Source organism: Lampetra fluviatilis, chromosome 2, assembly GCF_964198595.1.
Source record: "Lampetra fluviatilis chromosome 2, kcLamFluv1.1, whole genome shotgun sequence".
In the NCBI taxonomy this organism is placed as follows: Eukaryota; Metazoa; Chordata; class Hyperoartia; order Petromyzontiformes; family Petromyzontidae; genus Lampetra; species Lampetra fluviatilis.
The window spans coordinates 11455724-11479941 of record NC_136276.1 but is presented as its reverse complement, the minus strand read 5'-3'; the positions used below and the strand labels follow the sequence as shown (position 1 = coordinate 11479941).

The 24218-nt window shown below is 45.0% G+C and overlaps 1 protein-coding gene across 5 annotated transcripts; it reads right to left on the bottom strand.

Annotated features, from left to right (window-relative positions):
* Window positions 1-594: 594 nt before the first annotated feature.
* PNKD (PNKD metallo-beta-lactamase domain containing) lies at window positions 595-8721 on the bottom strand. Of its 5 annotated transcripts, none has more exons than XM_078869336.1 (9): window positions 8632-8721; window positions 6257-6372; window positions 5876-5988; window positions 5501-5559; window positions 4994-5083; window positions 2849-3036; window positions 2642-2728; window positions 1954-2069; window positions 595-1440 (listed from the first exon to the last, which is right to left on the bottom strand). In XM_078869336.1, the coding sequence occupies exons 1-9, from the start codon at window positions 8667-8669 to the stop codon at window positions 1264-1266; spliced, it is 984 nt and encodes a 327-aa protein (XP_078725462.1). In that variant the 5' UTR covers window positions 8670-8721; the 3' UTR covers window positions 595-1263. The 5 variants fall into 5 exon arrangements, with proteins under 5 accessions (XP_078725462.1, XP_078725472.1, XP_078725469.1 ...); XM_078869346.1 differs by having other exon boundaries at window positions 2849-3012; XM_078869343.1 differs by having other exon boundaries at window positions 4994-5074.
* Between the last annotated feature and the right edge of the window lie 15497 nt (window positions 8722-24218).

Here is a 24218-nt window from a genome sequence, read left to right as displayed (position 1 = left end):
CACACCAGTTACTCGTTTCAGGCTGAGTCAAACTAGGGGAGGCCCAGGACCGGTTGAAATAATCGTCACCGGTGGGGACTGAGCGGGAATCGAACTTGGGTCGCTGGGGTTCGTATCGCATCGTGCTAAGCACTGCATGTGTGGGTGACATGACAGATGTGACATCACAGCTCACTGCCGTGCAAAAAATATGCATTATTGCGCCCCCCCCCCCAATTTTTTTTACCAAAGTCTTATAATTTTTGCATGATGTACAGTCTGGAAAGAACCCACATGGCAAATTTCAAGTTTGTTGCATGTCAGGAAGTATGCTAAACATTTAGAACAGACACATTCACAAATTTCCCTTATAGATTGCACTGTAAAATGATGCCAGCTTTAAGGGACCTCTGCAGCTGTGGCATTTGTAATTTCAAATAGGTTAATTGTTCATAAGGCACTTTGAAATGCAGGAGCAAAGTAGTAAAAGGAGGAACTCACGAGTTTGATTATCTTAGCTTGGGATTTAATGCAGTAATTGCTTCTGTTGCACCAAATTGAAGTCCTTGTGTAGACGATGCTTATTTTTTAAAATATTCTTAAAGAAGACATCGCTCAACTCATTTAACGTTTAATATCAAAACAATTTGCACAAAGATGTACCCTTTTAACCCAAGGTTGTTTTTTGGCATGTTGATTTGTAAATCATGCAGTCGTGTTATTAAAACGGTGTTAAATGTATACAAATGTTTTTATTCATAATGCACCTATTGCCAAGTATCACCAGTGTATGTGGCTTGACCTGTACATTTTGAAAGTCCTTTGCAATAGTGTAGCCACTTATGGTTTGGTTCATCTGGCTGACCTGGAATGGTGCAGGACTTGACCAATACATATTGCTCTGCTGTACATTGGATAGTCTTCAAAGACCCCAAAGTAGGCCACTGTATTGTTTAGTAACCCGAACCTTGAAAGTTTCAAATCAATCGTGGTCCTTATGGTTATTCACGTTTCCCATGCAAAGGCATTTACGTAACCTGGTTAAACTGGTGAGTATTCATCTTCAGATTGACTGCTCAAAGGTTGTACGCAGAGAGCAGTGGAAGACGGTAACATGGAGGAACAAATTGCATCAGACCTGTGGACAGAACATGTATCGATTCTTCAGAAGGTGCTCTGATGGTAATTCACACTGCAAAGCCATTTTTCTGGCGGAGTCCTTGTCAAAATAACAGCTAAAATGCAGCTATGTATGAAGGAGTCTGGTGGTGGTGGTGGTGGCAGCTAGCTTTTTCCTTTGAAGGAGTCCTTGCGATGCCGCAGATCCTCCAGCACGTGTGCATGGAAAGCACTCTCCTCGGTTCCTGCAGGCTGAACAAGGCCCAGCACAGCCTGCAATGCCGTGGATCGTGTGCGTAGAAAAGGGTTGTACTGCTTCTCTTCCCCGATGCTTGATGGGCACTGGTGACAGGCACATCACTCTTTTTTTAACAATTGGACGAATCCCAACATTTACCAGTTCATGTATCTCAAAGCAATATTTGCTTATTTTATAGTGTTTCAGAAATATGTATTACTAAAAATATATTTTCTAAAGGTACTCGGATGCATTGTTTTAACAAGTTCCGTACACTTCAGCAGATACAATAAAAATTGCAATATTTAATGGTAAAAACTTTGCAAAGAAAACTACCCTAAAGACACCATATTTTGAAATGGAATTTTGGTGATTATCAGTGCCAGTCGCAACCTCCAGAACTGGAGATGGCATTGTGGAGCTTTGAGCAAGTGGGAGTTCACCAGATACTCCAGTTTCCTTTCACATCCTAACACTTTAATGAAATTTGCAAAACATCCCAATGCAGGACCCTCCTAAAAATAGAAAATCAGGGATGCTTTCATAGGTAAATTAAGGAAAATATTGAAAACGGCACTGCCGTGAAATCTCTAAATGTCACGTGTGAAGCATCTCACCGTAGACAGCTTCTCTCGTCGCTGTTGCGCAACCCAGTCCAGCTTCAGCAGGATGGCTGGATTATCAGGCTCCATCTCAACCGCAAAGCTGAGGTTGTCAAGTGCACACTCATGGCCTGCTCTCCAGGAACACAACATTCATGGTGTACGTGGGATTTACACTTCAACATCACAATTGGCCTTGTTTAAAATATATAACATCAATATATTGCGTTGTATAAGGTCCACAATCAAATCGTGTGGAAAGCTATTTTATCTCACCAGTATCTTATTTCCTAAATATGTTTTGTAAAATAACAAGCTCAATGATTAAAGTTGTAAAGAAATAAACATCAAATTGGTAAGAATAATTTCTTTACTAATCGACCACATCATGATTATATGAGAACAGGGTATTTTGTGTGATGATCAGCAAATAAGTTTACAGCTAATTTTTGTAATGGCAACAAAGACTTACGGCAGACTTTAGATAAGTACATTGAAGCTGAAGAACTTTAAAGTATTTTTTATTGGTACTGGATGGTCGGTTCCGTAAACTGCTATAAAATGCTAATTGCTTTTAGATATGGGAAACTGGTAACGCGATAAGTCATCGTGAAATTTCATATAGGATCATATCGCATTGTGATCAATTATATCATGGAAACCCTATTTACTTTGAAATGGAATCATCCGATGCCCAATGTACCTGGAAATAGCAGTGTGCTGTCTGCCAGACTGCTTACAATGTCTAGCGATGACAACATCGTCTCCGGTGTTCCTTCAAACATTCTGCCTGGTGAAATAACAAATACAGTAAAATTAAAAAAAAAATCAAGTTACACTATGACATAAAGCAGCAGTGGAATTACTATAAATGGTGGTAAATAAAATGTTGGCGATGTCACAATCCTACCACAGCCAGCGAGAAAAAGTAGGTCTCCAGAGAAGAGGCAGTCAGGGGCACCAAAGGGTTGGCCATCCAACACGTAAACCATGTGCCCCACCGTGTGGCCTGGGGTGAATCGGGCACGGAAACAGAGCCGTCCAAACCGCAGCTCCTCTCCGTCAGCCACGGGGCTGCAGTCCATACAGTTGATCCCACTTACACCAGTGCACATATGGGCTTACTACAAATACCACGGTGTATCGCAATGCTACTTTTGTATACGAGTACATTGGTGTTCTTTAAATAACGCAAACAGTTTCTTTTTCAAGTGACTTTAAAATATTATATTGTGATGCAAAAGATGATTAATATTAATTTTTTGTGGAGCCTGGTGCCACTTGAATTAAGGATTCATGATCGTTAAAAAAAAACAGTTAGTGTTGTGATGGGTCAGAGGAGCAATGATATTAAAGGAATAACACGATAAATTTTTAAAACCTCAAAAAGGAACGGTGGTAAATGTCAGTATCCATGAAAGCATTAATATTAAAAGTTATTTTCTATACCCTTTAAGTCTCTATATTTATGACTGAACAGGTATACTTTTACATCGTCAAATATTCCATTACACACAAAAATAATATTCCACCATTCAGTGATAATTCGAATGACCCTACGTGCAGCCAATCTCATAAGATCTGACAACTTGAGCGTGAGTTTGCGACAACTCCTATAATCCGCGGTGGTGGTGATCCTAAAATGTGATTTTTACGCAGATTGTTGGAGCTCTCCCATAAACTATGGTGCACTGTGGAGATGCAAAGACAAACAACGATGCAGAGAGACAAATGGACATGCAGACAAAATGGAGGCAGATTTTTTTTTGGTGTATATCACAGACTGCTAACGATATTTGTTGAGTAGTTAGTATTTTTGCATGGGTTAGACTTGAAATTAAGTCTTGTATGCAAAAACATTTAACATGGCTTTCAGGAGAAATAGTGAAACTCCAATATTTTTTTGTAAATTATTGAAGTTTATATTCACATGCAATACTTATGCAATCCACATTTTCGCCACATTAACAGAGTTGTGCACCTAAAAACCCCTAAAATCCATGATACACCGCCATGGCGCAAATATTTTTGCCTCAAATTATTGGATTTTCTACGGCGTACTGCAGACTATAGGATCCATGGCTAGGTCTTGCCATGAATTAATCGAACTCTGCTGCACTTGGATGGGAGATTACCTAGAATTACCAGCTTTAGGGTTGGCCTGCAAGTTGGTCACGTAATGAGTTGGATTCATTTGGCTATTCCTGCTTCTTTGCACATGTTAAACACGAATTGGCCACAATTGTATTGTGACTTGTCTTTAATTTTACATTCATTAAGGAAATGTGCCCATCGGCCCATTGATGTGATGTGGTTAATAGTACACCAGTGTCTTTGAGGAATGTTAAAGCCGCGGGGGGGCTGCGATGTTTGTGTCTCAAATGAGGTGTTTATTCTGCACATTCGCGTTGTTCCAATATGTTTGCCAGCATGTCTGGATATGGGTGAGATCCAAGGTTGGTGACAGCGTGATCTCAGAAGGGGGATCGGGACTTGAGTCGACGGCGAGGTACATAGTTGATGGGTAAGTTGTTGTTGGAAATAACATCTGTAAACTCCCTTGTAGTTTGCATGTCTCTGTGGATATTTGGTAGCAGATATTGTACGGTAGTTTAAATGTTCTCAGCAGCTGGATTTGACTTAATGCATCATGTCCCGTATATGTACTTTATAACTTTTTCGTCAATCCAATGCTGGATGAGGGCCTCCCCATGCCGTACGGGACATGGGTTTATATGAACACACTTGACCACATTGGTCAGTGGGGTTGGCGAAGGTGGAAAGCATATATTTTTTGTTGCACTTCCATCTGCTGACAATGTAGCCTTGCAGCAGCCTACAACACCTGTTTTATGCATAGTGATTGCCCTTCAGAAGACTGTTCAGGCTAAAACCTGTTTCACTCCTGATCTCTGACAAGATTGGGTGCATTACGGGGGAGTTTTTTTTGTGATTAGCTGAAATGGATGGAGTTGCATTGCACTCAGAACGATTGCAAGTGAATCCTTGATGAATGTTGCAATGTGCGTTTTTTTTACAAATATGAAAAACATACTTAGTTAATCCTGGAATGTTGTCATGTGGGCAACCATATACAGGACACTTGTAAATTTTCTTTAAAACCTGATTTCCTCCACTGTGGTCCCTTGAAAGAAAACATAGGAACAAAATGCAGTATTTAATTGAAGATTTATAACAGTAATGATTATATCTCAACTGTCCGATAACACCGTCATCCAAGCATTAGTCTGCAGGTTGCCCAAGGCAAAATAAACTCTCATCCTCCTTTCTTCCATGTGTATTATTTCTGCAGAAAATTATTTTCAATACAAACCTGATTATTGGATATCTAATCTAGCAATGTAAAAACCACATTTATAGTGTTATCATGATATCGACTTCACTAGTGTCAAATACATTTCTAATTGCTTTTCCTTGACATTTTAAGAAATGAATAACTTTTTTTCTGTTTTGACAGCGGAGTTGAATTTCTTTGCCATTTCAAAGTTATGGCTTTTTCAGTTTGAGTGCAAGGCCGCATCTCTCATGTCCCAATTCTTACCAGTGTTTGTGAGTGGCCAAGATAGCCTCGAGAGTGACACCTTCTTGTTCTATACAAACCTGTGAAAAAAAATGTATAGTTTGAATATACATGCACGAATGCATGCATAAAAGCATATCTGGTAATAAATGGGATGGCTGTCCAGGTTGTACTGCATGTACTTCATGACAATGTCCCACGTTTCACTCCACGTATTGAGTGCTTTTTCAGAAAATCATAACAAGGGGAACTAATTCCTGAAGAAGCTCCCAGCACATGGAGCGAAACGTCAGACATCATGTCAAACAACACACGGCACAACACATAACCATCGGAGAGCTATACAGCACAACTGCCAAAATCTACACACGAGTGCATGGGAAGGTGATTACAGACCTCGATGGCTTGCGGGTCAGAAGCGTCCAATACGACTGCAGTCCTAGACTCCAGGTCTGTCACCATATATCCGTAATTATCCGTCATAATGGGCACGGGGCTGATCATCAGGCCTGTTCAATTACACAGAGAGTTAGATACACGTATTAAACAGCCATGCAACATGAATAAAGTTCACTGAGAATATTTGAAAATGTTTTACTTAAATTAATGTAAACAGTGTATCCATTAAAAACATATCAAAGTGTACAATTACATGTTTTAAAATATATGTTTTAATGAGTTACATATCGAAGACGTGATAACACATCAGAATTACAATTTTAAATTTTAACAGCTAGAGTACTTTAAAAGGGGTGTGCAATGAAAGGGTAAACGCACCATGATAGATGACTGGCTTTACAGTTGAATGTCCCCCAGGGAAATGTTCCCTTGCCTGCTTTAATTGGCGCTTGTGATAAACATACCCCAACTTCGTCTTGGTATACAGCGTGTACCTGGTGGGTCAGCAATCGATATGCACATGGCAAATTAATGTGCAGGGACAAGTGGTTGACGCTGGGAAATGGAACAGCGACCAGATCTATCTATGAGTCCGGGTCAGCCACACAACAATAATACATTAGTAGGTCTCAGCTTTGGAGGGGGGCCATATCAGCACGTCTCTGGGGCTTCCTTTAGTTCACAGCGAATGATCCCAGTGTCTAAACTGAAACCACGTCACGCCACACCCAATAGGGCCCTATTGACCCAACCGGAGTGTCAAAAGGCCCATGTGAATCACAAGTTGAAAACAGTGATTGCACCGTATGAAAAAACAATAGGGTTTACCCTTTCTGACAATAAAACAGGTGTTAAGATGTTCAAACACCAAATAGAAACCTTTAGCAAGGAATCAAGTCTGCATTCAACACACGTACTTGTGGTGAACATGCCGACACCCATGCTGATAACATATGCATTGTCTTTGAAACTGATTGGCCTACACCAGGGGTCGGCAACCAAAATAACAAGAAGAGCCATTTATTTCCAATTCGGTACAAAATTCAGTATTTCAAGAGCCGCAATGCATCTATGTATACGTACATATCGTCAAGAAGCAGCCCGTAAAGAGCCGCATGCGGCTCCGGAGCCGTAGGTTGCCGACCCCTGGCCTACACCATAAACAGAATAAGAATATGAATACCATAAACAGCGTTCTTTAGGGCCTAGTTTCACCAGTGTCAGACCAGAGAACGCCAACAGGCGAACAATACAAAGACAATGCACCATCAGAACATTTATAGCTCGGGGTGAGCAGCTACAAAATGGGACATTTTTGCCAGTATCAAAGTATGAAAAAACACCTGTTTATTACTTTTTCAAACTTTGATACTGGCAAATAGGCCCCACTAACAGCACAACATATTTTTTTTTATATTGTCTGAAATTAAGGTGGTTTGTGTGGGCGACCAGAAGTTTCGTATGAAAGGGCATTTTTATAACTTGGGCAAAGGATATATCCCATGTCAGAACAGTGGTAACTCTGCAGACACCATTGTCTAAGCTCTCGCGTCATTGAACAGCCATTCTTAACAATACTTAAGCCGATTACATCAAAACGAAAAACCGGATTCCAGCAATTACAGTGTGTTACGTAACCCATTACATTATTTATATCACTGTTAGGTTACTGAATGATGGTTCATGACGGTTGCACATTTAGCACTTCCAGTGCTAAAATACAATTACTATGCACATGGATGTCTTAACGTGTGACACATAGCATTTAGGACTGCATGCAGGAATACATGTCTGTATACTACAAAGTAAATATTTGCACACATTCAAATGCAAGTGCCGAGTGTACACTGTGTGGGTGTATACTGTGTATACAGCACACGTGTGCACTGCCACGTGAAAATCTGCGTAGACTCTACACGTGTCTAAACTATGTGTACTGTCATATGCACATATTGCGTATACCGGCTACACGTATACTGTGTATGCTGGGCACCTAACACCGTGTAAACTGCATACCAATGTACAGATGTGCACATCTGTGCACTATGTGTGTACACTGTGTGTGTGTAGATTGCACACACATGTGCACTGTGTATGTACACTGCACACACATGTACACTGTGTGTGTAGACTGCACACACGTCCACTGTGTGTGTGTACACTGGACACACATGTCCACTGTGTGTGTAGACTGCACACACATGTACACTGTGTGTGTACACTGCACACATGTACACTGTGTGTGTGTAGACTGCACACACATGTGTACTGTGTGTGTGTGTAGACTGCACACACATGTGCACTGTATACCACGCCTGAGTGCACACACGGCCACAGCACAGCGAGGAGTAACCCTGCGACGACGACAACAACCGGAACACGACTCCCGCCTTCACGCTCGCACAATGCAGCAGCGGCCACCGCAGTGCGGAAGCAGCAGCAGGACGCGACATCCATCACCACCATCACCACCACCATCATCACCACCACCACCATCATCACCATCACCACCACCAAACCCCGTCGACATCATCACCATCATCATCACCACCACCACCATCATCATCATCACCACCATCATCATCATCATCACCACCACCATCATCATTATCACCACCACCACCATCATCACCACCATCACCACCACCATCACCAAACCCCGTCGACATCACCACCATCATCACCAACACCATCATCACCAACACCCTGGGCACCCCCCACCCTCCCGGTGTCCCACCGCGGCAGCGACTCACGCGAGGGTGAAGAGCAGCGGCCTCTCGGCGCGGGCCATGGCGCCAGCGCCGCCCGCAGCAGCCGCAGCAGCAGCGCCCCCCGTGGACGACGCTGCGGGAAGCACCCCGAGAGGGGGCGGGGGGCGGGGGCGGGGGGGGTACTTAGACCCCCCGGGGGGGAGGGGGGGGGTGCCCAGACCCCCCGGGGGGGGAGGGGGGGTGCCCAGACCCCCCGGGGGGGGGGGGGGGGAGTACTCAGACCCCCGGGGTGGGGGGGGGAGGTACTCAGACCCCCGGGGGGGAGGGGGGGAGGGGTACTCAGACGCCCCGTGGGAGGGGGGGGGAGGGGGGTACTCAGACCCCCGGGGGGGGGGGAGGGTATTCAGACCCCCGGGGGGGAGTGGGGGGTTTCTAAGACCCCCCCGGGGGAGGGGGTACGCAGACCCCCGGGGGGGGGGGAGGGGGGTACTCAGACCCCCGGGGGGGGGGGAGGAGGGTTACTAAGACCCCCCCGGGGGAGGGGGGGTCTGAGTACCCCCCTCCCCCGGGGGGATCTGAGTACCCCCCCCTCCCCCGGGGGGTCTGAGTACCCCATGGGGGGGGAGGGGGGTTACTCAGACCCCCTGTGGAAGGAGGGGTACCTATCAACCCATTGTCAGTGCCGACCTCATTACAGACCAACTCAGATATTATTGGTCACCCCGTGCCCCCTTATACATCTCAACGTTCATCCTACAAAGTGCCATCACAAGGCAGAAACACAAACTGATAGACGCAAGTAATATCTTCATATTTTTTGCCCGAATTGAAACGGCTGTACGCCGTAACGACTCGACAGGAATGCATCACCCTACAAAGATACACATTGTACACACAAAGGCAAAGATCTCCCAGGTAGCTGCGCAGGCTGTTGGGGAAAGTGCTGTGAGCGAGCACCGATGAAGGGTGTCACGAAGAGGTTGATGTGACCAAAACCACGCCCGGCCGCCTTTGTCTTCCCAATTTCTGTTGTTTGCACGCTTCGCCAGGGGCTTGTATAAGAGGATTGAAACACATACCTGTCAACCCATACAGTTTACCCGGATTCTTGTACAAGGAAATTGAGTTTTCATGTCTTTATGGCGTACAGCTGTTTCAATACAGGCCACACATGGTTTTTTTTTGTCTATTTGTTTGTGTTTCTCCCTTGTGATGGGACTTTGTAGGATGAACGTTGAGATTTATAAGGGCACGGGGTGACCAATAAGGTCCGAATTGGTCTGTAATGAGGTCGGCACTGACAGGTATGGAAACAAAACAAGCTGAATTTGTTTTTTATTTACTAGTAAAACGTGGGACCTTGCTTCGGGGTTTTTTTTCTGGATCTTTTACATTTTGTTATATCTTTGTGTCTTCGGGCTCACAACGTGGCATCGCTCGACGTCACTCGGTCTACTTTTCGGATTTTCCAGATGAATGCGACTATCGGGGAATGTCGGGAAGAACAATCCCAATGCAGACTTGCACCATACATAACTGATGAGCCGCTTATTATTATTGGCACGCACGTGAGCACCCAAGTACAACGACCATGGCTTTACAGCTCCCACTGCTGTAAAGCAACTGTGCGTCAATAACCCCCACAACCCCTCCATCCAAGTCATGTGCGCTCCTCGACCGTGAAGGAATGTTGTGATGTGCAGTCAGTCAGTCGTCTTCCTATTCTTCGAAGCCAACAGTTCCATTTGTTGCATGGGATCGGCCGGATCAGATTGCTTTCTTCCTGGAGAGTCCATGTGCTTTTTGTTCTGTGCCTCTTTTCATAGTGGTAACCACTGTGCTTACATACAGAGCCATATATACTTACAATGAGATCCCATAGACTTACATCATCTTCTCAGAAGTCCCATTTGTTGCATGGGGTTGCTTGCTCAGATATTCTTAGTCCATGTACTTCTATGCTGCACCTCTTTGCTAGCTGCATCAATTTCACTCCTGTTTCATTCCACCACATCCTTCAATCTCAATGGCGGTAGTGCTCACGAGTTGATTATGATTTTACCGGGAATTTAACTTAAGAGCTCAATTCGGTACTGGGAGTCCTGCTTCTCTAACGTTTGACTGAAGCGTGTCCTGCCCAGACAAGCAAGATCCGTCGAGCAGCCCCTGAAATTTAGTAGCTGTGGAGTATCGACATTCCCAAGATGGAGGCCAGTCTCTCTATAAGACAATCATTGTTGATCTCCCACAAAGTGGTACTCATTTTAACCACTCATGGAATGGCTGCATTTGCCCCAAATGTGAGCAGCCCCTGAAATTTAGTAGCTGTGGAAAATCGACATTCCCAAGACGGAGGCCAGTTTCTCTATAAGACAATCATTGTTGATCTCCCACAAAGTGGTACTCATTTTAACCACTCATGGAATGGCTGCATTTGCCCCAAATGTGAGCAGCCCCTGAAATTTAGTAGCTGTGGAAAATCGACATTCCCAAGACGGAGGCCAGTTTCTCTATAAGACAATCATTGTTGATCTCCCACAAAGTGGGACTCAATTTAACCACTCATGGAAAGGCCGCATTTGTCCCAAATGTGAATTTTACGAGTACACCCGGACTGTAAACTAACCGTCCACGGGAAGTAATTCGTGGTCGGTGACGCCAATACAAAGTGCGTGATTCAGTGGCACGTAAACCCGCTCGGGGTTTTACCCTGGTCCTGTGGGTGTCAATATCAGCTCTGGGGGACAAGAGGCATGTGATTCTTGCCACATCACCCACCCCCCTGCGTATGCCGTGCATGCAGGCCATTAAATAGGTGCTCACTGACAGTCCTAACCGTCTATAAAACTGTTTGTAGCAGGATAAAGGCTACAATAAAGCATTAAACTGCAGTGTGTACTTCCTCTTCAGCAGCGATCCGATGATTCGTCACTTTGATTTAATAAGAAAATTTGTGTCACTTATACAGTGCTGTCCTGTACTCTTAACCCGAGCTTTTAATGGTTTGATATCGTATTGCTTTTTTGCTGTTCACCTTTTGGCCTTCTCTGGTCTAACACTGGTGACACAGGGCCATAAAGAAGACTGTCTCTGGTGTAGGTCAATAAGTTCCAAGGACAATGAATATATTAAAGCATGTGTGTTTGCATGTTTACCACAAACACGTGTGGTGAATGCACACTTCCTGTCTTGCAATGCGGGTCTATTTAGTGGTTGAACATGTGAACACTTCCTGTAATCTTGCACTGTGACATTTGCATTGTCTGTTTTGTCTAGTTTGTACTGTCTTGTATGTTTGTCTCATTTGTTTTGTCGTACATGTTGTTGTATGTGGAGGGTCTTATAATATTTATTATTTCATGTAATTGATTCTCGCAAGCTCTTTTTTAGGGGTTTTCTTACATTAATTATAATACCTTCTCCACAATGGTTACCAGGTTCATAGATCCGTCCAGCAGTACAGGCTTTTAAAAAAAATACGACTCATGAAACAGAAATAAACCACTCGGACACTCAGTACACTACAAATATGAGTATGTAATAGATCAAAGCATCAACTAGTGTCATAACGATATAATCGCCTGCAGGTGCGCGCACGTTCGCGCCGCCGCGTTGGCATTAGTGGTGGTGTACGCGGGCGTGGGTGGAATAATCCCGTGCGGCGGTGAGCCAGCAGTTTAGCCATGTCCCTCGGAGAAGGCGCTAGCCAGAGGTCGCAATCGGGTGCCCGATACCCGTACCCTACCCGATACCCAGCTACACGTACCCAGCAGGGTACGGGTACCCGTTTGCGACCCTGGTGCGGCCGGGTACGGGTAGGCCTTGAGTCACTGGTGAGTCACCGTTTGTCACTCATTTCCCAACGTCTTGTCTCTTCTCACAATTCAAGTTCCTAGAATCAACATGGCTTCATCCCAGAGGTCGCAATCGGGTACCCGTACCCGTACCCTACCTGATACCCGGCCGGGTACGGGTAGCCGGGTATCGGGTAGGGTATGGGTACGGGTACCCGTTTGTGACCCTGGTGCGGCCGGGTACGGGTACGGGTAAGGAATCAAAACCCGATTTAAAGCTGTCGTGACTGCAGGGATTCATCTTCTTGGTTCTTTCGGTAAAGTCACATAGAATGGAAATAATAAAATAATAAAATAAAACATAATAAGATAATTCTCACGACGTTTCGGCCACAACGCAAGTATCCGTCCTCAGGTGAAGACCAGGTCAGACGCTGTCTCCCCGACAGACCTGGTCTTCACCTGAGGATGGCTGCTTGCGTTTTGGCCGAAACGTCGTGAGAATTATCTTATTATGTTTTATTTTATTATTTTATTATTTCCATTCTACGTGACTTTACCGAAATAACCAAGAAGATTAATCAAAACCCGTTTGCGACCTCTGGCGCTAGCGCGGGGGGGGCCGATCACCCGGTCGGCGGGGGCCCGGTGATCGACGCCGTGGAGGAGGGGGTGGACGTCGCGCCCCACCTGCCCGGCGAGGGTGGTGGGGTGGACGCCGTCCCCCACAGCCTCCCTTCCTAGACAATAACTCTGCTGATAGGAATAAAGGCCCCGTTTTAATGAACTCAATGTATATGTAGTGTAAAAGAGAATGATTTAAAGACATAAATCTTGACTTAAAGCTTTTGTCACTGCAGGAATTCATATTCTTGGGTCTTTCGGTAAAAAGACACTTGTGATGAACATTTATAAATCTAATATTAATTACGTATTAATTATCAAAAAGGGGTACACATCCAACAATGTACTGTTGCTTTTAGGCTTGCACTCTCTCGTTTGTACTGCATCGTTTATGCTCTCGTTTGTGTTGTGTTTTGTATCGTTTGTATGGTCTGTAGTTTTATACTGGTAGGAACGAAGTGGACCAGACCACCAATAGATTAATGTGTCAGTCCGTCCGTCCGTCCGTGTATCAACATCGCCCCCTACTGCAAACACTTGGCATGACCCTGTCCGACAAGATGGCCGCCCGCTCCCCCTGCGATCTGTGAATTAAACAAGATGGCCGTCGCTTCCGGCGCATCACGGCAAAACTTTAAACTTCGCTTCAAAATTACTTTACTGAAACGCAGCACGTTTTTAAAATAAATTACTTTACTGAAACGCAGCACGTTTTTTTAACACAGAGACAAGAAACACTTATTAACACAGAGACGAGATACATTTAATCGCCTTATTTGTGCACGAAAAGCACGGCGCGAGGCCTAGTGCGGCAGGCTTTGCGAGGCCTAGTGCGGCAGGCTTATTAACACAGAGATGAAACGCAGCACGTTTATTTTAAAAAAAATTACTTTACTGAAACGCAGCACGTTTTTTTTAACACAGAGACAAGAAACATTTATTAACACAGAGACGAGATACATTTAATCGCCTTATTTGTGCACGAAAAGCACGGCGCGAGGCCTAGTGCGGCAGGCTTCGCAAGGCCTAGTGCAGAAGGTGGTGGTGGGGTGGGGTGGTGGTGGTGGAGTTGGGTGGTGGTGGGGGGTGTAGAGGGCTGGTGGGAGGGGTGGTGTTGAGGGTGGTGTTGGGGGGTCTTTAAATCTCACAGCGTTTCTTGTCAAAACAAACACTTTTAATTAACGTTACACTAGAATACAGTAATTTTTTCTTTAACTCCTCTATACCCGGTCGATATCCCTGTACCGGTACTAAGTATTATTCCTACCAGCCCACCCCGCAGGGTCCTGTTTTTGTGTCTCCTTTGTATGTTCTCTCGTTTGTTTCGTTTTCCACTATGTAGTCTATCTCGTTTGTATTTTGCTTCGTGTGTATTGTGTCTCATTGTCTCGTTTGTGTTGTTTGTCTCATTTGTATCGTCTCCTTTCTGAGAATTTGTCTAAAAGAAATGTTTTTGTTACCATAAATTGTATAGAGGAAAAAATTCCATTCTCGCATAATTCCTATGCGTGTATGGTAAACGTGAGAATAAAACATGATAACAATCGATTCATTGAACAAAAGCCAGTATTGTAGTGTGTGTGAACGTGCGTGAAATCACGGCGCGAACACCTGCCCCCACTCGATCATTTGTTATCGATTGTGTAAAACATTCCCACGCTTGCCAATGACGGCGGCATGAGACCGAGAGACACGTCCCAGATAAGGGCCGTCCATAAATGACGTCACGCGATTTTAGACGATTTTTGACCCCCCCCCCCCATCGTCATACGGCGTCACAAAAAGTCAGACCCCCCCCCTCAAATATGACGTCACAAAGCTCTGCCCCCCCCCCAAATAAAACACGCTTCAAGTCGCTTTAAACTATTGTCCTTGTAGTGCGTATTTAATGTCCCGCTGCACTCTGTTGTAGGAGAAAGCATTGATTAAAAAGTCTATTTCATTAAGTAGAACGTGTTGTCTATATTGATTTAAAGTTGCGCATTTTGATGTGACGTCACATTTTTCAAACCCCCCCCCCCTTCGTCACACATCGTCACAAATGTCTGACCCCCCCCCCTAGGTGCGTGACGTCATTTATGGACGGCCCCTAAGACAATCATCATCGTACGCATATAATCGTGCATGATAGTGAGCGTATACTTTTACTGTCCGTACGAACATTTAATAAGTTACGAAGACCTCCGTTTGAGAGTTTGCCATGCTCCTCTTCTTGGTTCTTTCGGTAAAGTCACGTAGAAGTAATAAAATAATAAAAATAAAACATAATAAAATAATTCTCACGACGTTTCGGCCACAACGCAAGCAACCGAAAGAACCAAGAAGATGAATCCCTGCAGTCACGAAAGCTTTAAATCGAAGTTTGCCATGCGTCAAGTCGATGGGGTGGGGGAGGAGGAAACGCGTGGCAGCCGCTGTGACGTCACAATGGTTCTCTTCCCACGCGCGTCACCGCGTGGTGGACGGCCCCGACGAGCGCGTCGCGTTACTCCTGTGGGTGGGTGGGAGGGGGGCCCAGGGCCCAACTCGACAAATACATCATTAATTATTCACTCGGCGACACACGAGAGCTCTGCTAGGGTTACTCCCGTCGCGATTAAAGGTCGCCAGAGAAGCGAAGTGAGCCGGGTGAGTTGTTCGACTGCCGAGTCCGTCGTCTATCGTGCGTCGCAATCGCGTGCGTGCGTTCGTGTGTTCGTGTGTTAAGGAGAAGCGGTGGTGTAGTGGTTAGCGCAGAGCGAACGAACCTGGCCACTCCCGAGTTCGATTCCCGCTTACGGCCAACATCGGTGACGATTCTCTGAACCGGTCCGGTGCCTCCCCTAGGTCGACTCAACCTCAAATGAGTCCCTGGTATGGTGAGTAGAAAAAAACATCGCCACTGGTGCTGGGTGGCAACTACAACTTTAGTATGCCGTGCCGGCCTTCATGGGTGCTATTCGCTAACAGCACTTGCCCCAACAGCCTGTTACAGGCTATACGGGGGATCTTAGTATTTGTTTTGTCTCGTCCACTTCTCTCCGTAATCCGTGGTTTGGATCCCAAGCTAAAGTCTTTAGCGGTTTACAGATTTTTTTATGATGGAACATTTTGAGACGAGGAGTGTGCAATGCGCCCATCCATTAACCCATTTACCCACCCCGTGGTTGCGATTTAGTGTAAACGTGTGGCAGGTTGCGGAGCGTTTGATCATGCATAGTGTGAGACTAAAGTTTACAAAGTAACGCTACAAGCCAGTGCATGTTATACTTAGTTCCAACTCTCCAAAACCGAAATACTTGAATTTTTGGCATGGAATAGTTGTGATGATTCCAAACGTGCGACTAGGAAAGACATCAAGGCATCTCAACCAACTAAGTAGCATTATGATATTGGTAATAGCAAAAGTTAGAGTATTTTGTTATACTATTGAGTAGTAACATTTGTCGTGAACTTTCTTGAGCTATTGTTGCTCTTCGATTAAGATAATTGTGATATTAAAGGAGCGCCCCACGGTTTTATGTTTTTGTTACAAATGTCCAAAAATATTCTGATCAGCTGGTGACGGCTGAAAAAATATTATTTTGCACTTTTGAGTGCACTTTAAAATAGAACCGTTGTTGCAAATTTTTAAAGGAGTTTATTGAAATAGACAACCAACGCCACGATTCGTTACACAATGTGTGTGTGCTGTGTGTGTGGCTGCTGCTTCTTCATCGCTCTCGCTAGCAGCACTTGTCCCAGCCAGTCTTGTCCAAGACATCTTTAACGACGCACGTGCCAAGGGAGGAAGATCTATTCTATTGCTTGCACGCACAAAGTACAATCATGGTAGTGCTGTCTGTCATCATCATCATCTGCATTGTATGAGTTTTGCAATTAATGAACCGTTGAAATGGTTATTCGGCACTAATGTTGATAAAATTGCCAATTTTGACAGATTTTATATTTTTGAATGTTGGTTTTATGCAGCGTGGCAAATACCGTAGAATGTATGTATCTTAAGACGTCCAGTATATTCGGCTCGTATGTTATATGCAGTACGTACTGCAGGATTGTGACTGTTTACGATTGCTTACGTGCATGGTTAAAGATAAGCACGTCCTCTCGAATGAAGCTTGACTAGGAATGCAGTTGTAAAACGAGGAAGGCCCTTCCATCCTTTGTTTCACTATACATCTCATGTAAAGGTATGTGCCCGTATGTATTTTACGTCTTCACAAATTGTGAACTCGTTTTCCTGGCTTGTCATTGACCCCAGGGCAGTGTTGTTCATCTGTCCGACTCTCCTCGTGGATTTGTTAAGCTCGAACGAAGTCGTCTACCCGAAGAAAGCAGTAAATTCCTTGTTTGTGGAGGACACAAACTAAATTACTTTTCGGTACAGTGTATTTTTAATTTGCACGGACTACTGTACAGTATTTACCTTTGTAAATGTTTGAAGCCTGTTGCCCCACTCTTGTTAAACCGTCATGCCCCCTTTGCTCGGTGTGCCCGACCAACCATAACATTTGCCAAAGGCTTAAAGTGTTTTAAATGAACACTGCTTGAGTGTTTTTGAGTCAACTTATTAAAAAAAAGGTCTCATGTTGACCTTGCCCGCTGTAACAAGTTAACGTACAACGTTTTTTTCTTCCTAGTAGTTGGGACAGTATATCCTGTTTTGGACAGTGGCTGCCCCTGCATAAGCCATACATTTATATAACAAGGCTGGCACAGCACTGTAATAATTTATTAAGCGTCTATTTTATCATTGAAAAGGTGCGTGATTTAATTGTGGTTGTGGTGTCGACTCCGTCTATCATCCTCCTTGAGGTTGTATAAAACAAGTACCTTACCATTTTTAGTAAAGTCAGCAGTAGTCTCTGGATCGCTATACAATGCCCTTGCCAAAGAAATGTGGAATTTCCACTAGTTTAAGGCAGTCACTGGTGACGAGTACGACGGCTTGGCGTTCATTTTGAAGATTGAGATACTCTGACTTTGAACATGGACTGTGATAACGATGAGACACCGCTGTAACGTGAGGTTATGTCCAGAGGAATGTGGGTGAAGTTAATCTCTCAAATGAAAACTGCTGGCTTCAAGGAAGGTGAAAGCATGGAAAAGGGAGCCACACTACAGTCAAATGCAGAGATATGTCTAGTCCATCAACTGCATTTAGTATTATTGGAAACTGTTCGTCTACTATTTTATGTTTGTTCAACGACGTTAAGAGAAGAAGGGTGCTGGTCTAATTTGTCCCAAGAGGCTGCCATCGTATTATTAGTGGCCATGACCGTGCAATCTTATCAGACCGGATTAGGGTCACGACATTGGGAAAGGGGCAAGTTTCTGTGCACGTTGTCGTTTATCATTGTCCTCATTTGAACCATCGGGTGGTTGTGTAGTGTCCATAAATAGCATGCATGACTTCATGTGGCGTGGTCACGTGAAGGTTGATACAATTATAAACAATATACTTAGGTAAAGTTGGCTTCAGCAAGACAATCCTTAAAAAAAATTTTCATTTAAATGTGTATCGTGTGTATATTGTATTTACATTTGTTTGCATTTTTTTTCTTTTGCCATATGGGAAGGTGAAATTAGCTAGGTTATTTGTGGATATTGAGGTTTTTAAGCTATTCAATCGCCTTTACAAGTTTTTATATACAGTACAGTGAAACTCCTGCGTAAATATGTGCACTAATTGTTATTTCCAACAACCAGTCCTACTTTAATAATGTCCACACTAATAGCTTCCCGTCGAAATATTTTCTAACTTTTTATACTGTGAAGAGCTGGATTTATTTTTCAAGTGCAAAGTCTATAAATCCCTCTTCATCTGAAACAAATGTTTGATTATTAGGAAATGTGATTTTTGTTGCTGTAGACATTTACATAGGCCTCCAATAATTATGTGTTATGATTCCATTATTTGTGAACTGCCAATCGTCAATCCCCATTTTGCTGCTTTTATGCTCCCGTTGCTTGTGTTGACATCTTCAGCCATATTTATGCTGTGTTCTACAAATGATTTGATCATTATTTTGCTAATCCTGTGTATATTCAGTATTTAGCTTCTTAGTATCTATTTTGCACCTCTTCCTTGCCGTGTTTTGGGTTTTTAGATATGTTTTTCTCTTTGCTTTTTATCCTTTTCCCCCCCACTTCCAATGTACTATCCATTACTGTTAGTTATTGTATTATTTAAAGTGGTTATATGAAGGTAATGATTCTGCACCTCAAGGAATTGTAATCTGTTACTTACTAAATGATTATGAAGTGTTAACTGCGATTTAATACCTCAATCATGGAATGATGCCCATTCTTTCCATTTCATAAGGGTGATACAATTGACGGGAAGAATTAGAGAACCATTAGCCTTTTTATAACACGTAGAGTGTATACATTGTAAACAATTATATTTGGGAATGGAACAATTTAAAGTTTAAAGGCCAGCCAATCAATAATAAACGATTATATGCCATTGGCCACATGTATTCTGCCAAATTTTTAAAAAGGCATTTAATTTAGTGGGATTTATGAAGTAATCCAAGCTCTTGAGTCCAATAATAAAACGCCCTTACAAGCATGGAACAGCAACATATGCAATTTCTTGAAAAAATACACAAATACATATTAGAAGGTAAGTCAGACAAGGACTCGCACCATCACAAAAGTTATTCACTGCGAGATTACGGTAGATGTTTCGCAAAAATTGTCTTCGAGAAACGAAAGGGGTAACTATAAATATCACATTTTCTGGTTATATAACCATAATAACGACCAGTGGAAAAGAACTACAACAAACAATGGATTAATGAAGGTTTCAGAATGAGGCTGAAGGTAAATATGATCCAAACCAAAATAATCTGCCTCAAGTTCCCAAAACAATAGAAAATATCTAATGGGGGGGATACAACTGGAAGGCACTTCAGAGTATGTGTACCCAGGGCAGTGTTATTGAGAGTTGACCGTGATCACAATTATTTAGTAAAACAGGTGGATGAGAACAGATTGGGGTGCATTTGGAAAGCTTAACAATCAAAATCAACAGTACAATTTGCCTCAAGAATAACGTATTTTAATCCGCACATATTACCTGCTGTGATATTGATCAGAAACGTTCATGGTTGACTAAGAAAATGGAACAAAAGCTGAAATGTGCAAAGAAAAGCATTGAGGGACGCATGGTAGGAATTGCACTCACAGGCATAAATACAAATACATGGGTTGATAACATAATGGACTTGGGCAGGACGGTTTGCTGGAACATATGATGGCTAGTGGTCAAGATTAATAATGGAGTGGCAGCCAAAGGTGAAACACACCGAGATAACATCCACCACACAGATTGAGCGACAAAATCAACCTCTGCCAGTGGTAGATGGATTGTTACACCATAAGACTGTGGTGATGCCTTGGCTAAGCTTTTTTCCAGTAATGCAGAGATTATGGCTAATGTTGATGAAACTCATTTTAACCCATTCTATATGGGGCACTGGGAGCGGATCATATTATCTCTGGTTAGTTGTGCAAATTACTCTTATCCTCAGGGTAAGCACAAATAAACATCGATAATAGGATAAACTTGCTGCCGCTGATGGATCACTTCTAAACTTTGCAAAGACTTAAATAATCAGGTGAATTTTGAACTTTCAGGAGACTGATTAAATACATAACTGGTGTTCGCTCAGATGGAATTGTGATTGTAATGCATTACGAATGGGGCACGTGTATATGACCACAGGTCTGCTCCCAGGTGTCTCTTTATCAGTGCAAAGGCTCTCTCTGGCAGTAGCATGAATTGTTCGTCACTTCCAAGTCTCTTCTCTCATCTGTAGTAAAGCTGTGTAAAATACTTTGGATGAGAGGAAGACTCATTGTGGATTATGGTATTCTGTGAAGATTGATTGGGGTAGATGGATAATAATGAGCACGGGCTAATAAGTTTACATATAGGAACAGTTACAGTGTCCCACTATTCACATACATAAATGTGAACTAAAAAAATCAAAGTTAAAATTAATTCAGAACTCTGATAGAAAGCAGCGATTCACCCCATGATAGAGGATTTCCTAGACAAAGTACAAGTATTATGGGACTTCTGAGATGCCTTTCATTACCTTATGTCAAAACTAGATACACTTCCCCCAGCTTGCATACCTGGCTAGATAGGAGTTGGACACATTGCAGTCAAACATAGTCGTAAAAAATATGAATCATTGTGTGTGTGCAGTTATCAGTGACTTATGGCTGCTGAACTTAATAAAATGCATTGTACTCATGGGTGTTCGCTCAGATGGAATCCAACATGTCAGTTTTTCCGGTTCATTGCCATGGCACAATATTAACCCTCTCAGCCACTCATCCATCTTCACTCTTGGTATTCTGATTCCATAGTCTCACAATCCTGAACCACATTCATCATTGCTGTCACCTGAAGCACTGATGATATATGCGGGTATAGAGAAGACACCATGCCTGATGGTCCCGTGTGGTGCAGCCATGTTCTGCCGATTCAACAAATTGATTTTGTGAATTTTATTTGTTCCATTTTATTTTAAAGGATTTTTTAATTCATTGTTCTTTATTTAACGATATGAAATCTCATTGAAATCCAATGACTTATCAAATAGCAGTATTTTAGCAGAAGTTGGAAATTCCATAAGCAGATGGCACATTTAAAAAAATATCTTAGCTCATGATTGCTGAAAAATTGCAATTGTAATATGTAATGTCATTTTGAAATAATTTGAATCATGACCCATTCGTGTGGCGCGGTTAACACTTGTGGTCACTCGTGAATAGGGCATGTGCGTATTGTTGTAGTAAACATTGTTGAAATTGGATATCAACTATTTTAATACAATTTAAAACTGTTCTGGTTCACAAAAAACTCCCATCCTGAGACGTGTCATTGAAAACAAATATCTGCAGAGACATGTATACTGCAAAGAAGTTGGCACGTTATTTTACCAACGACAACCTACCCATAAAACAAGACATCAATAATGTACCTCCTTACTGACGCAAGTCCTGATCCCTCATCTGGATTCAAGCTGTCGCTATCCTGGAATGTCACCCAGATTCAGAAGAACGCTGGCGAACAGTCGAACAACACGGACGTCCATAATAAACACCTTAACTCAGATCCAAACATCGCACCTCCTGACTTTAATTTTTTTTTAAAGACACTTTGTAATCATTATCAACCGCATCATAACATCAACAGGTCGGTGCGCACATCTCCATAAATGGAACATTAAAGAAAAGTTACTGTGGCCTTGCAACCAAAACTATGGGTCATAAAGTAAAACACGGTAGTCTGCACTCATTCAATGGAATTTGAATAGCAAATCTACAGGAACAACCCTGAAGCCCCCTCGACGTGGCTAGCGACTTGACACGTGGCATTTAGCTCTTGAAACGTATTCTCAGCATACACAAGAATTGAATAGAATTGCTAACGATGAAATCCTGAGCCCTGTATAGAACAACACTTCGCGGAGGAGATTAGAAACACAATATCCAGCTGTTATGTTGATGGATTCGGTTCTCATCAAATTTAAAAATAAACCCCCAACCAATGTGGTGGTCCTCCCCGTTGGCTTTCGAGAACGAACTCGCGATGCTGCTGGAGGCAGCGTGCGCGCTGCATGGTCACCATAAAAACGCCTTCACGTGAATCACTGCACGTTGCTATTTATAAACGCGTTTCACGTAACGCTGATACAAAATTTTGGTGGTGATGGTGGATATATAGAATATACAGGGGGCGGCAATTTGCCTTATTCTTTCGGCGCGGCGGTGAAAATTGCGTGTGCCGTCGGAGGGTGTAGCCGCGGCACGTGGCTTCTCGTGGTGATTTAATTGAAGGTGGTGGTGGAGGGAGGGAGAGAGGGAGGTGGGTGGGTGGGAGGGGAGGAGGTGGGTGGGAGGGGAGGGGGGTGGGTGGGTGGGTGGGGAGGGGAGGGTGGGAGGGGTGGGTGGGGAGGGGAGGGTGGGAGGGGTGGGTGGGGAGGGGAGGGTGGGTGGGGAGGGGAGGGAGGTGAGGGGTGGGTGGGGAGGGAGGTGAGGGGAGGGTGGGGAGGGAGGTGAGGGGAGGGTGGGGAGGGAGGTGAGGGGTGGGTGAGTGGGTGGGGAGGGAGGTGGGGAGGGAGGTGTGGGGTGGGTGGGAAGGGTGGGAAGGGAGGTGTGGGGTGGGTGGGAGGGAGATGAGGGAGGGGTGGGAGGGAGGTGAGGGGTGGGTGGGTGGGAGGTGAGGGGTGGGGGGGAGGGAGGTGAGGGAGGGGTGGGTGGGTGAGAGGGAGGTGAGGGAGGGGTGGGTGGGTGGGAGGGAGGTGAGGGAGGGGTGGGAGGGAGGTGAGGGGTGGGTGGGGAGGGAGGTGAGGGGTGGGTGGGGAGGGAGGTGAGGGGTGGGTGGGGAGGGAGGTGAGGGGTGGGTGGTTGGGTGGGGAGGGAGGGGTGGGTGGGTGGGGAGGGAGGTGAGGGGTGGGGAGGGAGGTGAGGGGTGGGGAGGGAGGTGAGGGGTGGGTGGGTGGGGAGGGAGGTGAGGGGTGGGTGGGAGGGAGGTGAGGGGTGGGTGGGGAGGGAGGTGAGGGGTGGGTGGGGAGGGAGGTGAGGGGTGGGTGGGTGGGGAGGGGAGGGGTGGGTGGGTGGGGAGGGAGGTGAGGGGTGGGTGGGAGGGAGGTGAGGGGTGGGTGGGAGGGAGGTGAGGGGTGGGAGGGAGGTGAGGGGTGGGTGGGTGGGTGGGAGGGAGGTGAGGGGTGGGTGGGTGGGAGGGAGGTGAGGGGTGGGTGGGAGGGAGGTGAGGGGTGGGTGGGAGGGAGGTGAGGGGTGGGAGGGAGGTGAGGGGTGGGTGGGTGGGTGGGAGGGAGGTGAGGGGTGGGTGGGTGGGAGGGAGGTGAGGGGTGGGTGGGAGGGAGGTGAGGGATGGGTGGGAGGGAGGTGAGGGGTGGGTGGGTGGGTGGGAGGGAGGTGAGGGGTGGGTGGGTGGGAGGGAGGTGAGGTGTGGGTGGGAGGGAGGTGAGGGGTGGGTGGGTGGGAGGGAGGTGAGGGGTGGGTGGGTGGGAGGGAGGTGAGGGGTGGGTGGGAGGGAGGTGAGGGGTGGGTGGGAGGGAGGTGAGGGGTGGGTGGGAGGGAGGTGAGGGGTGGGTGGGAGGGAGGTGAGGGGTGGGTGGGGGGGAGGTGAGGGGTGGGTGGGTGGGTGGGAGGGAGGTGAGGGGTGGGTGGGAGGGAGGTGAGGGG

Coding starts and splice junctions, on each gene's coding strand:
- PNKD (XM_078869336.1), bottom strand. CDS start 8,669: ATGGCCCGCGCCGAGAGGCCGCTGCTCTTCACCCTCGC. Junction 6,373..8,631: donor CCGCTGCTCTTCACCCTCGC/GTGAGTCGCTGC, acceptor CTGACCCACCAG/GTACACGCTGTATACCAAGA. Junction 3,037..4,993: donor AACATTCCAGGATTAACTAA/GTATGTTTTTCA, acceptor CACTGGTGTAAG/TGGGATCAACTGTATGGACT.